This window comes from Vipera berus (genome assembly GCF_964194415.1).
Source record: "Vipera berus genome assembly, chromosome: W".
Taxonomy (NCBI): domain Eukaryota; kingdom Metazoa; phylum Chordata; class Lepidosauria; order Squamata; family Viperidae; genus Vipera; species Vipera berus.
The window spans coordinates 37993204-38009185 of record NC_138210.1 but is presented as its reverse complement, the minus strand read 5'-3'; the positions used below and the strand labels follow the sequence as shown (position 1 = coordinate 38009185).

At 46.9% G+C, this 15982-nt stretch overlaps 1 protein-coding gene across 1 annotated transcript in view; it reads left to right on the top strand.

The window, feature by feature from the left end:
• LARP4B (La ribonucleoprotein 4B) overlaps positions 1–15982 on the top strand; it is a 126080-nt gene that overhangs the window by 95935 nt on the left and 14163 nt on the right. Inside the window, exons 7-12 of the mRNA XM_081342447.1 lie at positions 1209–1262; positions 1347–1556; positions 2154–2260; positions 2345–2596; positions 9923–9968; positions 11384–11521. Of these exons, the coding sequence (XP_081198573.1) occupies positions 1209–1262; positions 1347–1556; positions 2154–2260; positions 2345–2596; positions 9923–9968; positions 11384–11521 (807 nt within the window). The remainder of the gene's footprint in view (positions 1–1208; positions 1263–1346; positions 1557–2153; positions 2261–2344; positions 2597–9922; positions 9969–11383; positions 11522–15982) is intronic.

Sequence of the window (15982 nt, the reverse complement as noted above, 5' to 3'; positions counted from 1 at the left end):
AACATTATGATGAGAATACAGTCAAAGAACACCACAGCTACTAATTGACCACAAGGGATCATTCTGCCACATTTGGAACAAAACTCTGACTTTGTTATGTAAATAAGGATTCCATAATTAAATGCTAATTATTTTCCACAGTTTAGTAGTCAGCAAATAATTAAAGGTAGCCAGAAGAAATTATTAAATAAAAAATAGCCATCAGCAGTGTTGCTGTATAATTGGAATTGCTCCAGTTTGGAAGGTATTTGGAAGAATAGCACATAGTTTATTTTTTCCCTAGTTTATTAGTGTGATCTTGGTAGATTCTGGAAGCCTGATGAAAAGGACTGTCAGTAAGTGTGCAGAGGTCTCCTTGAACTACAAGAAGTTGCACAGACAATGAAGGGTACTGAGAGCAGTAATAGTCACACAGTAACCACAAGAGATAATGAGTTGTGATAAACAGAAAAATATTTTAATTTGTGGTTGAAAAACAAAGCACGGTCAAAAATAAATAGTCCAGGTCATACACAATAGTAACAGTCCAAGTAGTAATCCAAATACAAAGTCTTCTTACCGGTCCAGAGGTCAAAAACACAGTTGTTCAGGTTTAACACAGTAGTAAACCAACAATAGCAGTATCAGAGTAACTAACAGTGAAAAACAGCAAGAGCAGAGAGAGAGAAGCTATGTTCCTAGCTCCCTCTTATGGCCATGAGAACACTTACACACCCATCAGCCAATTAACATCTTAAAGACACAACATCATAGTTTATATATTTTCAACCCAACTATGTAGGCTTTCACCATATGCCTAACAAGGACCCAGAAGCTGTCTGTTTTTGATCTGCTATAAGATTTTAGTGGTACTACTTGGATTCAAATCCCACTGAAATTAGTTATATAACTTGTTCCTGTTGACTTTGGTAAATCTAAAAGGCCTATTTTATGATTCTCAAGTTTCCCTGGATTTCTCTCAAGACAGCTTTCAGCCCCATAACTGCAAACATTTTCCATGCTTTCTGTAGCTGATTCTTTTCCACAATATAGTTATTGCCAGATCAAAGTAAACATACCAAAATTGATACGTTTCCAAACATAGAAGCTATATTATTTGTAAGCCTGAATTACATGTGACCCTCTTTACTTTAGTAGAAATGTATGAATGCTTTTGTTCCCACTAATTTGATTGCTCTGTTTCAAACAAATATATGTTTCTCTTAAAGGCTTACAGATATCTTAGAGAAGAAGTGAAATTTTTCCAAGGAAAACCAATTAAGGTAAATGTGTTATTTTGGAATTTGAAATTATAGTTATGATCATTCTGAACATCATCTTCTAAGAATGTAATCTATCATTTATAGGCAAGAATAAAAGCAAAAGCAATAGCTATAAATACATTTTTGCCAAAGAATGGATACAGACCTCTGGATATGAATATCTACACACAACAGCATTATACAACATCATTGTACTTACCTCCAGTATACAGTCCCCAGCAGCAATTTCCACTGTATAGCTTCATTGCACCACAGACTTGGTCTACAACACACAGCTATCTTGATCCATCACTGGTAAGCACTGGGGAACCATTTGTTTGTTTGTCTGAAGTTTATGCTGTTGTAGACGATTTGGAGGAACTGTCCAAGGAGAGGAGCAATCGATATTACTAGACCTAATGCTACGATTCAAATTCAGAACATTCTGTTTAAGTAGGATCTGGGATGCAAAATAAAACAGATTTAAATTTCAGACATGTTGTAATATAACTTGCTTTCTATTCTTGAATAAAAATACAATTAAGACCTTATTTTTTAACACTTCCAGTGTAAATCTGACTGAGTGTTGTCTTGTCCTTGATGTATATTGATTTTTATAAATCCATTATACTAAGCTGTACTAAACCAAACAGATGTAAAATTGCATACTGAGATGTTTTGTCATATCCCACTCTCATGTGCTTTTCATCATGTAAATGTTTGTCCAGAAGAGCCAAAGTGTTAGAAATACAAATATGTGTAACGAGAATATTAATAAGCAAAAGTATGATGCTCCTGTCAAAAAACATGACAAAAAGTAAAGTGAAACAATGAAACCATTGTGCTGTTTTCAGAACATTACGGATATATTGAAAGTTTCAAATCTACATCTGAAGTATATCTGTTCCATAGGTCACACCATTTCCAAATACTGGATTTATCAATGGATTTACAGCTCCTTCTTTCAAGCCAACTGCTTCTCAACTGACTTCCCTCAGGCAGTATTCTCCAAGAAACAGGCAAGTTCTGTTAATACATTTTTATCTACCTGGACAATATGCCTGGAAAGGTTTTCTGAAAGGGTTTTTTTTTCCCTGTCCCAGAAATCCCAGCAAATCACATCTACAACATACAATTTCTAGTGCAGACAGAGGGACTGGTTTGCTAGAGTGTCCTACAATATTCAACCTTTCTGCTGACCGATTAATCAACAGTGTTAGGAACCCACAAACCAGACAACCAGGACAAAACAGAACACGGATGCAAAGTACTACAAGCTGCACGAAACGAGAAGTAGGGAGCGGGCAAGTAGAATCCACAGCTTCAGATTCATCCCCCAGCTTAGGCAGAGGAAGGTGGGTATTGAAATTTAGGGTTAAATATTGGCCACTGAGGCTGGGTATGTTGTATCAGTATCTGAGCCAATCATTGTTTATAGAAGATAGTTTCAGTGCTCAGCTACGGCATCCTTTCAGGCCTTTTTAAAGTGTTTATTTCAGGTAAGCTGATTGAGTAGAATCAAAACATAACAGAACATGGAAAGTAATGGTGCAGATATCACATTTATGTGATAATATGCACAATAATATTTAGTGTATAACTTACGACTAACCAAAAAAGCTGATCGCCACTAAATTTATCCACATTTATCAAAGTGGATCTAATTAACACAACTTGGAAAATAAATGGCAATGGAATCACTTCTAGAAACTTAGAAAAAGGTTTTTTTAGAAAATGGAAAAACAAGTTATTTAATGAGCATCAGAATTTGGAGTTTTTAATATTTAAAATAAAACAATGTAGATGTAGACTTATAAAGATGTTGCTTAAACTAATCTTCAGTGGAAGTTATAAAACCAAACAGCGAGCGGGGCAGTATATAAATTTAATAAATAAAATCTGGGTTCAGGTTGTTGGATATTTCTGATACTCCAGAATGATAGCTGGAGTGCTATAAATAAATGGAAAGCATAAATTTTAAATGTGGGGTCCTTGGTGCTCTCTGAGCTTGGTTGTTTTCTTGCAGATGTTTCATTAGCAAAGTAGGTAACATCAGTGCTAGTAGAGAGTGGGGTTTGCTCCCTATGGATATCCATGCAACTTCATCAAAAAGTGCCTGACCACTCAACCCAATAAAGCGCCGGAATGGGACAACTCGCCATGGCTGTCTCACCGTGGCTGTCTTGCAGAAATAATATTGAAGAAATGGTGGAAGAGAATCATTAAAGAAAGGATGCTAAAGGAGGGACAAATGAAATGTGAATGACAAAAATTAAAATAATGTCAAAGAAACAGTGGTAGATAACAGAAAACTCACGTTGAGTTATCCTGCATTGAGTTATTCCGCACTGAATTGTCCTATGGGTAGTTGACCCACAGTGAATTGGCTGTCAAACCTGATTCTACTCCATAGTTGCCTGCTTTTGCTCACAGTTTTGCCAAACTGAGGGGAGGAGGGTGGTGAATTCCTAAGGGCAGGGGGAGGCTATGGAATGCAAGTGAACCTTTTGTTGCTGGAGAAACATTATCTACCAAGGCCAAGTCATGAATGTTTGACCGGAGCAAAAGAACTGAACTCAATTGGTGAATTATGAACTGTGGGTGGCCCAGAGAGGAAGAGGGGAATTACCTATGTGAGTTTTCGTGGGGAAATCCCCAAACTGTCTTTGTTTCTGCCATGCCTAGATGGATTTTTCAATAAAGCTACACTCTTGGTCAATCTAAAGAGCCAGGGGTTTCTTTTGTTGAAGGTGCCAAATGGGACGGTTAACATTAAGTCAGTTCTTCCAGTACTGTCTACCTGGATCCCACTGGTAGGCCAAAGACCCGAGATGTTGGCAACAGGCAAAGAATAGGAGGAGGAGAAGAAGCTGGAGGAGCCCCTGGTGCAAGAAGCTCCAGAAGCGCTGTAGACTATGGCAGGGGCGCATCCGGTGGCCAGGCGTCCAAAACTGAGGGCTGAGAGCCCCAAGTGGCAAGCCTAAGGGAGTGGCTGCAGGATGCTCTGTACCAGAGACCGAAGATTTGCTGGACGGCAAACGTGGGGAAGGCGGCAGAGGCCGAGGACCCCCTAATTCCTGCAGGAGTCAATGTGACCCGAAGGAGCAGATGGAAGGCGAGGTGACCAGTCAAGTGGAAGCTCCCTGCCGCCACCCATAGTTCATCAGTGGAACAACCAGAAGAGAAGTTGGGAGGCCTGGCAATCAAGGGAACAGCGTCACCGGAAGCCAAGGCTCCAGTGGCCGGGATGTGGGGAGTGAAGTCACTAACCACCCCGTCTCCTCCCCTCCTGCAGCCAGTGGTGCCAGTACCTGCCGGGACAATTGGGTTCCCCCCTGCAGCCAACAGCAGCAGCGGATTTCGCCACCTCTCCCCCAGCATGATAGCAAGCCTTCCCTCCCAGAAGCAGCAGCGGTCCTACACCCTGGGTACATCATGGTGAGAGACGAGTGACACCCCCCCTTACAGTTCAGTTCGATGGAGACTCAGGCAAGCTGGCTCACTTCTTAGCCCAGATGTGGCACCACATGGAGCGCTATGGGGGAATGTACCCAGATGATGAAGCCTGGGTTCACGCAGTGGTGTCCAACCTGGAGGGCGGCACATCCAGATGGCTGGTGTCCCTGCACAATGCTGGGGCACAGGAGCTGGGCGACCTAGATGCATTCATGCAGATCCTGTAGGGGTGGTTTGAGGATTCCATGGCAGCCTGGCACGCTGAATACCACATTCGCACCCTTAAACAGGGAAAGGGGCCGGTGGCAGAGTACATCCAGGACTTCTACAGCCTAGCCAGCCACCTTCCTGACTGGCCCGAGTGCATGCTGGTCTACTTCCAAGGGGGCCTAGATCTAGAGCTATACCAGAACTGCATACCCTGAGGGGTGCCGCAAAACTTGCAAGTGTGGTTCTGAGTGGCTGGTGAGGTTGAGATTGACCTGATGGAGTTCTGAGAGCACACCACACAGGAAAGCCAGCCTTGCAGAGTGCCTGAGAGACGCCCAGGCTCCAGGGGGAAAAGGGGGGCATGCCCTCGGCTGCAGGAGGCAAGCCTCACCAAGCCCTGGGAGCCCTGCTTCTGCTGCAGAAAGAAAGGCCATCGAGCAGCCAAGTGCCTCGCACCACGACAAGCAACCGCCCCTCCACCCACTCGGCAACCCAAGGAAAAGAGATCCCCGATGAAGCCAAAGGAGAAGACACATGTAGGGCAGCAAGCCGTTGAGTTCTCTCCTCAGCCCACCAAGGAAGAGGGAACTCCAACCAGCCCCAAAAAGTGTCTGGTCTTCTATGAGAGCAACAGTGAGGGGGAAGACGCCCCAATGGTAAGTGGCACCATCATACCCATGTCAGCCTGGGTGGAGATTGTGGTGCCCTCCTCAGGGGCAAGGGGAGCCATCACGGCGTTGCTGGACTTGGGTTGCACCCGGTGTGTGGTCAGCACCCAGGTAGTGGAAAGGCTGGGACTGAGGCTAAAGAAACTGAGATGACCCCATGGCATTTTCCCAACTAGACGGGTCAATAACGGGAGGTTAGCCAGCCACCTGCCTAACCGAGCCGGTTTGGCTCATAGTGGGGACTCAAGTAGAGACTGTTAAGTTTATTGTAGTTCCCAGGACGACTGAGCCCATGGTCCTAGGACTAGCGTGGTGGAAAAAGTGGAACCCCTCTGTTTGCTGGGATAGAGAATGGTGGCGGATGTGAAGAAGAGCTGTTCATCAGCAGGAGTCAGGGAAACTGCAAGGAGCCACCCACATGCCTGCGACTAGAAAAGTAGAAGCAGAAGCCGTGAATACAGTAAGAGGAGAGATGGTGGATTAGAGCCGCTAATTCCAGCGGAATATTGTGACCTAGCTGAGGGTTTTGGCAAAAAGGAATCAGATGTTCTCCCACCTCACCAACCCACCGGTTTTGCGATAGAGTTCATGCCAGGAGCCAAACTGTTTAAGCCAAAAATGTAATCTATGACCCCCAGAGAGTTGGATGAGCTCTGAGTGTTTATAGACAAGAACCTGGCAAGGGGGTTCATCCAGCCAGCAAAATAGAGAATGGCAGCCCCGGTGCTTTTCAAAGAAAAGGACAGGTCCCTTAGACTGTGCGTTGACTATAGGGGGCTGAACAGCATATGTGTGGAAAACATGTACCCTCTCCCCCTTATGAGGAACATGCTAGGCTATTTGGCAAAAGGGAAAATCTTCATGAAGCTGGACTTGAGGGAGGCATATTACCGAGTGAGGATTAAGGAAGGGGACAAGTGGAAAACAGCATTTCATTGCCCACTAGGCTGCTGTCAGTTCCAAGTAATGCCATTTGGGCTGCAAGGGGCTCCTCCCATATTCATGCAACTGATAAATGAGGTCCTGCATGAGCATCTGTAAAAGGGAGTCTTGATGTACTTGGACGATATATTGATATACACTGAGACCCCTAAAGAACACATGAAGTTGGTCAGAACCATACTCAGGAAACTGCAGGAAGCCCAACTCTACGCAAAGTGTGAGTTCCACAAGACCCACTTAAACTACCTGGGATACCATATCTCCAATGAGAGAGTGGAGATGGATCTCAGTAAGGTGAAGGCAATACTGGAGCCCCCTCGGACCAGGAAACTACAGAGTTTCCTGGGCTTCGTGAACATTTACTGCCAGTTCATCCCCACTTTTGCCCAGATAGCCCCACCGATCACCAATTTGCTAAAGACGGGGAGGGGGTAAAACCAAAGCCCAGCTAGCCCTTGGATTGGTCCTTTGACTGCCAGGCTGCTTTTGAAAAGTTGAAGCGCCTGTTCGCTGCAAAGCTGGTCCTGAAACACCCCGACCCAGAGGAGACATTTTTAATACAGGCGGATTCCAGCGATGTAGCAGTGCGGGCAGTCGTATTCCAAAATGAATGCAAAAGGTGAAATACAACCCTGTGCCTACACGTCTTGCAAGTTGTCCGTCAGTCAAAGGCGCTGGACTATCTGGGAAAAGGAGGCTTACGCAGTCCGATGGGCTCTCCTAACATGGCAACAGTTCCTGGAGGGTACCAAGATCCCCTTTGAGGTCTGGACGGATCATAAGAACCTACAGTAGAAGCACTGAAGCCCCCCCCAGAAACTTATCTCCTAAGCAGGTCCGATGGACCTAATAATTTAACTGGTTCAACTTTACACTCCAGTATCTGTCGGGGGGGGGGGGAACTTCCTTGCAGATGCCCTCTCCTGCATGCTGCAGTAGAATAGCGCTCGAGAGGCAGTGGGAGCACCAAGTACCCCATGCTTCAACCCTGAGCCACAAATATTCTTTTCTATAATTTTGAAAATTGATAGCAAGGCCATTCATTTGATAGTTTCCTCTTGGAAAATCAGGATTATCATCGAAGGTCCTCCATTTTCTACATCTCCAATTCTTTTCTCCTAACAACCCTTAGAGGTAGGTTATAATAGGCTGAGTGATAGTGATTTGCCCAAGATCACAGTTCACATACCTGAGAAAAGAGTCTTGATCCTGTCTCTTGGACCTAATTGAAAGTTCTGACAATTACACCACAAAGGCTTTCTCAGTGTAATAATACAATTGTCACAGACGTCCTCAATGATGGAACACCAACACGACTAAGGAACAAGTGACCAGGTTTATTCTCCCCACACACAAAAAACCGCAATAAAGTCAGCGTTGGCAGCATCCTGCTCCAACGCTCTTTTTATCACCAGGCCATGCCTCAACCCCACCCCACCGGCACAAGACGGCATCCGCCCGCTATCCCATAAAGACCCCACCCACAACTCTGTGCGCTGGCCTCCCTCCACGCTCCTCACCGACAAGGTAAGCCCCATCCCTATGCAACCCCACCCGTGTTCCTCCCGGAACCCGCCACCCACCACCGTTCACCGCAGTACGCCCCTTACTGACTCGCCCGAAGGTCCGGCCGAGGAAAGGGCAGCGCAGGCATGGCCACCAACCGGCCGGCTGCTGCCTGCGTCAGCCTGGTTCATCCGGGCCCCCCCTGATCGTCCCGGGGCGCAGGCATCAGCTGGTTGGCGGCAGGCGCAGCCGGCGGCTTCGGTGCCGGCTGCTCAGGCGCCGGCCGCCCAAGCGCCATCTGGCCATTCTGCTGTTGACATCCCCCGCGCAGGCGCGGGCATCAGCTGGAAGGTGGCGGGCACAGTCGGCGGCTCTGGCACCGGCCGCTCAGGTGCCGGCCGCTCCGGCGCCATCCGGCTGTCGCCATCCTCCCGCACAGGTGCGGGCACCAGCTGGAAGGCAGCGGGCGCAGTCGGCGGCTCCGGTACTGGCTGCCCAGGCGCCGTGCTGCCGCCGCCGCCGCTGCTGTGCTGCCGCCACTGCCGTGCTGCCGCTGCTGCTGCTGTGCTGCCGCTGCCGCTGCCGCTGCCGGAGAAAGGGAACGGCTTGCAAGGACGAGGAGGGGACATCAGGTGAGCTGTGCTGCCGAGGCATCCCCGAAGAGTGACAAGCCGGCAGGGCTTGACAGTCGGCTCCCCCTACCAAAGACCCACCTGAAAGGGAAGGACAAACAGATGGACGGTCGCTGACCCAGGCCACTGAGTTTCCGGTGCCACCCTCTGGCTTGTTTGGGTGTTTGTGGTGGAAAGCCGTGACCAAACGGGCTGCTCGGACGTCCGCCTTCCCCACCCAGGAGGCTTCCGTCATCGGGTATCCCTTGGTATTCTCGACTCCTGACTGCATTCAGGGATGGGTACGAAGTCGTATCCCGCCACCCACCACCGTTCACCGCAGTACGCCCCTTACTGACTCGCCCGAAGGTCCGGCCGAGGAAAGGGCAGCGCAGGCATGGCCACCAACCGGCCGGCTGCTGCCTGCGTCGGCCTGGTTCATCCGGGGCCCCCCGTGATCGTCCCGGGGCGCAGGCATCAGCTGGTTGGCAGCCGGCGCAGCCAGCGGCTTCGGTGCTGGCCGCTCAGGTGCCGGCCACCCAAGCGCCGTGTAGCCATTCCGCTGTTGACGTCCCCCCGCGCAGGCGCGGGCATCAGCTGGAAGGTGGCAGGCACAGTCGGCGGCTCTGGCACTGGCCGCTCAGGCGCCGGCCGCTCCGGCGCCATGCGGCTGTCGCCATCCTCCTGCACAGGCGCGGGCACCAGCTGGAAGGCAGCGGGCGCAGTCGGCGGCTCCGGTACCGGCCGCTCAGGCGCCGTGCTGCCACTGCCGTTGTGCCGCCGCCACTGCCGTGCTGCCACTGCCACTGCTGCTGCCATGCTGCTGCTGCCGCTGCCGTGCTGCCGCCGCCGCTGCCGCTGCCGGAGAGAGAGAATGGCTTGCAAGGACGAGGAGGGGACATCAGGCGAGCCGTGCTGCCGAGGCGTCCCCGAAGAGTGACAAGCCGGCAGGGCTTGACAACAATCACATTTAATATGATATCTATGAAAACAAAGAGTAAATTACTAAATATGATGACTTCTTTTTGTAATAATGTTATTAAGTTTATCAAGATATAAAATACAAAAGAAAGTGAAAACAGTGGGACAATGGAGGACGAAAAGGGAAGAGAAATAAGTGTAGTGTAAAGGGGAAAAAAGAAAAGAAAAATATTGACTTCTGACTCTTTATAGTACAGTAGAATAAGATAGCAACATTACAGCCTCAACTTTTTACTTTTAAAATGTATTGGCCATTTCTATAACAAACTTACCTAATCAGCAATAATGATGACTTCTTTCCTTCCAGAAAAAATGTTTATGGCTATCGAAAAAAGAGAGATGACAAGTTCACGGTGAGTATGTGATGTCTAGTTGTTTACCTGAGGCTAGAAGATTCTTGACTAACACAGCCTCAGTGTGGAATGATTTGAAGTGATGTTATACAGCAACTAAGCAATAAAAACATATATTCTAAGTAACTCCAAATTGTCATGAGGTAAATGCCAAGGTTGCTGCTGACTCAAATTTGCATCAGATGTTCAAGTTGTTAAAGCAATTTTACAAAAATCTCCTCTTCCTCCTCCTCCTCCTCTTCCTCCTTTTGAATTCCTTTTCTGACCAAAATGAATCTGTTCTACAAAACATAGAAAATTCTCCCATAACAAAATAACCGATTCTCATTTTAGGTCTCAATGCTTTCCCACATACTCCTAGGTTTTTTAACTAACCATGTTCTTATTCTCTCCCTACCAACTATAATTTCAACCTCTTTTTCCTTATGCTTTTAAGTGGCATAATGTTTTGTTTGAAGACTAGAATTTGCCTTTCCATTTTTCCCCACAGAACAGAGATATGCTTGCATTTAATGCTATTTTGTTTCATACTTTGGTCATATTGGTAAGGCGAAGAAACATTTTAATGGCACTTAATGCTTGGAAATTCTAACTTTAAAAAAAAGAAGATAAAAACTAACACCAAGCTAATATAAAGTAAAGAAGAAAAAAAGTGAAGAGAAAGCAAAAAGTGCAAGAAAAGAAAAAAGTTGAAGAAAAATAGAAAAGAAAGCAAATACATACAAAGTGGCTTCTGATATTGTTCACAGCAGTTATAAGTACAATTATATTTTAACCTCTCTCTCTAAAGTTACATCATAATACTCTTCTTTCTATAATCTGTCCTGTGTAATCATCAAAAGCCATAAATTACAAGTTCATTTGTTTCAGTTTTACACAAAAAGTCCATAAGAGATTTCCAGTCACCAATATAGATAGTGTATTTTCTCTAATCAAATAAGTTAATTTACCCATCTCAGCAAGATCTGTCAATTTCACCAACCATTTCTCCCTAGTGAATAGTATTGAATCTTTCCATCTCTCTGGGTAGTTGCTTTTCATGGATAAAACTTAGGTTGTGCCCAGAAAATCTGCACTAACTCTTTACATCTTAAAGTAGAAACTTAACAAAATTCTATTCACCTTGGCTTCTTCAAATGAGATAATGGTAAAGAGCTTTCTTTGTTGTATTACCTGCCCTCTGGGACAGCACCCTCTGGAGATTTGCTCCCCTCCCAGTCTTCTGCCTTCAAAGACAGCCTTAAAATCATTTTTTGAGTTGGGCAGCCTACAAATTGGAGGATGGATGGAGTTATTAGTCCACTACATGTATACAGTTGTGTTTCTTTAGATTTTTGCTGTTTCCTAACAGTTTGTGCCCTTTTTGCTTGAGGATTGATGTTGCCTCGCTTTTGTACCCTATGCTTCTCTTTCAGACAGGACAAATGCAGTCTCCACCCACTCCAAAGCCACCGTCTCCAGGTTTTGAGCTGGGATTGTCCAGTTTTCCTCCATTGCCTGGAGCTGCTGGGAATCTAAAGACTGAAGACTTGTTTGAAAACCGGTTGTCAAATGTGATTGTTGCAACATCAAAAGAAAAAGTAAAAATCCACAGATGTCGGGCAAGGGTGAATTTGGGGACACATGTTCACTCTGAAAATCATGCAGTGAGGGAAAAAATTAATTTGATCCGCTGCTGATTTTGTACATTTGCCCACTGACAAAGAAATGATCAATCTATGTGTCATGGTTCCGACAGATGAAACTCTTCAAAGAACTTCGAGGCATTGTTTACCTTAAAGAATCTTTATTCAAGTTGCACAGCATCGGCATATACATGGTCGAAGCCGAAATCTGAATTCCCCTCCTCTAAACACATAGTATCAAAGCACGATTCCCTCCTCTGATTAACAGCCATAAATCACATTCTCCAATTAGTTTGAAATGCAAGGTTTCCCTCCCTTCTCTAACCCGCCATTTCTTATCATCTCTTATTTCAAAAGCCCCTAAATTGTTATGTCTAACTAACTCCCATCATATTCCTCCTCCTCCCCCAGTATCATCTAATTCTAAGAGTAAAGCATAGGAAAGAAAAAGGCTACATCTCCCTATGTTGTCAAGCAAGAACATCCGATGTTAGCAGCATTGACATCCAGCCCCCCTTACAAAAAGGATAGACCCTGTAGCGTAAACAAAAGCATATGTTAGGGACTATCTCTCGGTTTGTTAGGGTGTTTCCTATAGAACCTTTTGATGAGTCTGTCAGCTTTCACATCGCTAGATTTCACCCAAGTGCCTTCAGACAACGAGTATCCTTTCCATTGTACTAGGTGAGGGGTAGGCAACCTTGGCTCTTTTATGACTCGTGGACTTCAACTCCCAGAATTCCTGAGCCAGCCATGCTGAGGGGAAAGAGAGAATTTCCAAGTTGAGCCATGCTGGCACAGGAATTCTGGGACTTGAAGTCCACAAGTCATGAAAGAGCCAAGGTTGCCTACCCCTGTACTAGGTAGTGCAGTTTCCCTTTAAAAAATTTAGAGTCAAGAATATGTTTCACTTCATAGTGAGTCTGACCCGCCACTACGAGGGGCCCGGGCGCCGTCTTATAAGGGGGGGTGTCTTAAAGTGGAGTCCTGAAAAGGTTTCAGCAAGCTGCAATGGAAGACAGGGTGAACTCTCCCTAAAAGCCTAGGGAGTTTCAATTCTACTGTGACTGGGTTGATGATCCTTACAATGGGGAAAGGCCCCAAGAATTTAGGTCCTAATTTCTTACTGGGTAATTTGAGGCGTAAGTATTTAGTTGACAGATAAACCTTTTCCCCAACTTGGAATGTTCTTTGGGGAGCCCTCTTTTTATCAGCCTGCTTTTTATATGTCTTGGAAGTATTTTTTAAAGCAGTTTTTGTGTTTCTCCAAAGTTCTTCCTACCCCTTCACCCATTGATCAAGTGTCTGGGAAGCGGAGGGCAATTGAGGGTATTCAGGTATTGTGTTGAACTCTTTTCCTGTGGCTACCCTGAAAGGCGTGTAAGCCACCTCTGCGAAAGGGAGGAGGTCGGTCCAGCTTGTTTGTTGGTATGAAACATAACATCTGAGATATTGCTCCACCATCTTGTTAGCGGATTCCGCAGCTCCATTGGTAGCTGGATGGAAAGCAGATGATAGGCCTTGAGATGATCCAATTAATTTAAGAAAGCTCCTCCAAAACTTCGCTGTGAACTGCAACCCCCTCTCCAAAATTATTCGCTTAGGGGTGCCATGCAGCCGGTAGATATGTTTCAGGAACAATTTAGTCAGTCGTTGGGCTGATGGGAGTCCTTTGCAGGTGGTGAAATGAGCATGCTTCGAAAACAGGTCTATCACAGTCCAGATGACAGTATTTCCTCTACTTTCAGGTAGGTCTACTATAAAGTCCATAGCTATTTCTTCCCATGGTTGAGAAGGGTCTGCCAGCAGCTGCAGTAATCCAGAGGGTTTCCCTGGAATTCTTTTCATGGTGGCACATACAGTACAGCACAACTCCTGATATAGTTTTCCACATCCTGTTTTAGCACCGGCCACCAAAATTGCTGACGGATCATATTCGCGCTGTATATCAGGATGTCATCAAGGTACAGCAGAACCCCTTTGTATAAATGATCATGTAGGACCTCATTAATCAACTGCATGAATACGGCTGGGGTCCCCTGTAGTCCAAATGGCATGACTTTGAATTGATAGCTCCCCATGGGGCAGTTGAAGGCAGTTTCCCACTCATCTCCCTCCTTTATTCTCACCCGGTAATGTGCTTCTCTCAGGTCTAATTTAGTGAAGACACTCCCCTTAGCCAGGTGGGTTAGGAAGTCCTTCAGGAGGGGGAGGGGGTATTTTCCACACTCACTGTGTTCAGACCTTTATAATCAACACATAAACAAAGAGACCCATCTTTTTTTCTTTAAACAACACAGGGGCTCCCACCACAGACTTGGCTCATTCAATGAATCCCCTCACTGGGTTTTTATCCACGTATTGCATCTCCTCCATTTCAAGGGGGGACATAGCGTACATTCTCGGCCGTGGGAGTTTGGCTCCCGGCAACAGTTCAATAGAGCAAACATTGCATCAGTGAGGAGGCAGGGCATCGCATTCTTTCTCACTAAATGCCTCCGCTTGGTCCCGGTACTCGCTGGGGATGAGTGGCTCGCCTGGTGGCGGTGAGGCAGCCATATGTGCTCACTCATTTGGTGGCATAAAGTGTCCTGCAATGTCGGTTGAATCAGTGGGATGTTTAGGCCCTATAGGTAGTCTCACAGTTCTCATTCCTTTCTCTCACCAGATAAAACAGCTTCCATTTGTCCAACCAGGCTAATCCTAGGATTACAGCCTCAGTCATTTTTGGAGCCACCAGGAAGTGAATAAACTCCCAGTGCTCACCTATTTCTAGGCATAGGGGCTCCTTTAATTGCATGACTAAAGTTCCTCCCATCAGGGAGCCATCGGCTTGCTCAAATCTTATGGGCTTGGAGAGTAGTTTTGCTCGTATGCCCATTTTCATGGCAGATGGCAGGCTAATGACGCATCGGGAGCATCCAGAATCGACTAGCACTTTTAAGTCTACTTGTACCCCCGACTTAGGGATTATAAGTTTGGCAGGCAATGCAAAAGGTGGGACATGTCGACTCATCATCGGATCGTTCTCTGTCGTCGCTGTCAAAAGAGGGTAGAGCGGGGGCGGGTCCAAAATGAGTTCCAGCATCCTCCTGTGTGGGGGATGTGACCTGGGCAACAGGCTCTTGTGTGATCTGGTTGGATTTCTCTCTTGTTGGCTGCTGGGCAGCCTTCTTTCTCACTGCTAGTCCTGGTCCTGATCTATTCTGCTGTTGGGGGTAGGGGACTGTACAATTTGCTGCTCGATGTCCCTGCTGTTCGCATCGGAAGCACTTGATTGGTGGGCCTGCAGGTGTCCTGTGTCTTTCAGAAGCCGTAGCAGTTGGAGGGTTTCGGGGGGTTGGTTGTCATTTGGGTTGCTCTGGCCTTGACTCGGCTTCAGGTGGGGGAGGTTTCTTGTAGCGGGCAAGCTGAACATCTAGCTTTACCGCTGCCTGGTACCATTCTTGCAGCTGATCAGGTACTGCTCGATAGATGCAGGCCTGAGAGAGGTGATCGTCTAATCCTTCTTTGAAGTGATGGACTAGGGACTGCTCAGGCCACCTCTCTATGCGACCAGCTATCTTGCAAAACTCTCGTATGTACTCCAGAGCAGGCCTGCTGGCTTGTTTTATCTTATGGATTTGTTCTTCTGCTTTAAGGGCAATAGATGGGTCCTCAAACCTTTCAGTCCTAGGAGGAAGAGGTGGGGGTCCTCCAATTCAGGGGCTTGCTCATTATATAAATTATTCAGCCATTCAGATGCCTCTCCCTCTAGACTGGACGCAATCACATCGACAATAGCGGCTGGGTCCGGGTAGAGATAGGCTCAGCAGTTCAAATGGGAGCGCACATGGTTGAGGAAAAAAATCAGTTTCTCTGGGTCCCCATCGAAGGTTGGTCTGAAAGGTGGAGCAATCACTGGCTGCTGGGCTCCCCACTGTGACAGTTGCACCCCCAGTTGCTGCTGGTCCCATCCTGACTGCTGCTGCATGCCCAGGGGTTGCACGTTCAGGGGCTGTGGCCACGCCCCCTGATGTGGTTTTAATATCTGCAGTTGCAACCTACTGGGCTGCCAGGGGTCTCCCAAACACAGCTGCCTGGGTGGGGGCTGTTGTTGAACTTCCTGCTGCTTGTTAGCATAGAGTTGTGGTGCCCTCTGCTGATGTAGGCCCCTCAATGGTTGCTGTATGGGTGGGGATTGCTGCTGGATCTCCTTCATTTGCAGACCCCTCAGTGGTTGCTGTACGTTCGGGGCCGGTGACCGATCTCCTTGCTGTGGTCGTCCTCCCACCAGCTGCTGATCTCCTGGCTTCTGCACCACCCCAGGCTGTTGCAAGGCCTCTATTAGCTTTGGCAAGCTCAGAGGTTGTTGACCATCCACCTGCGGGCGCTGCCAAACTCCCCATT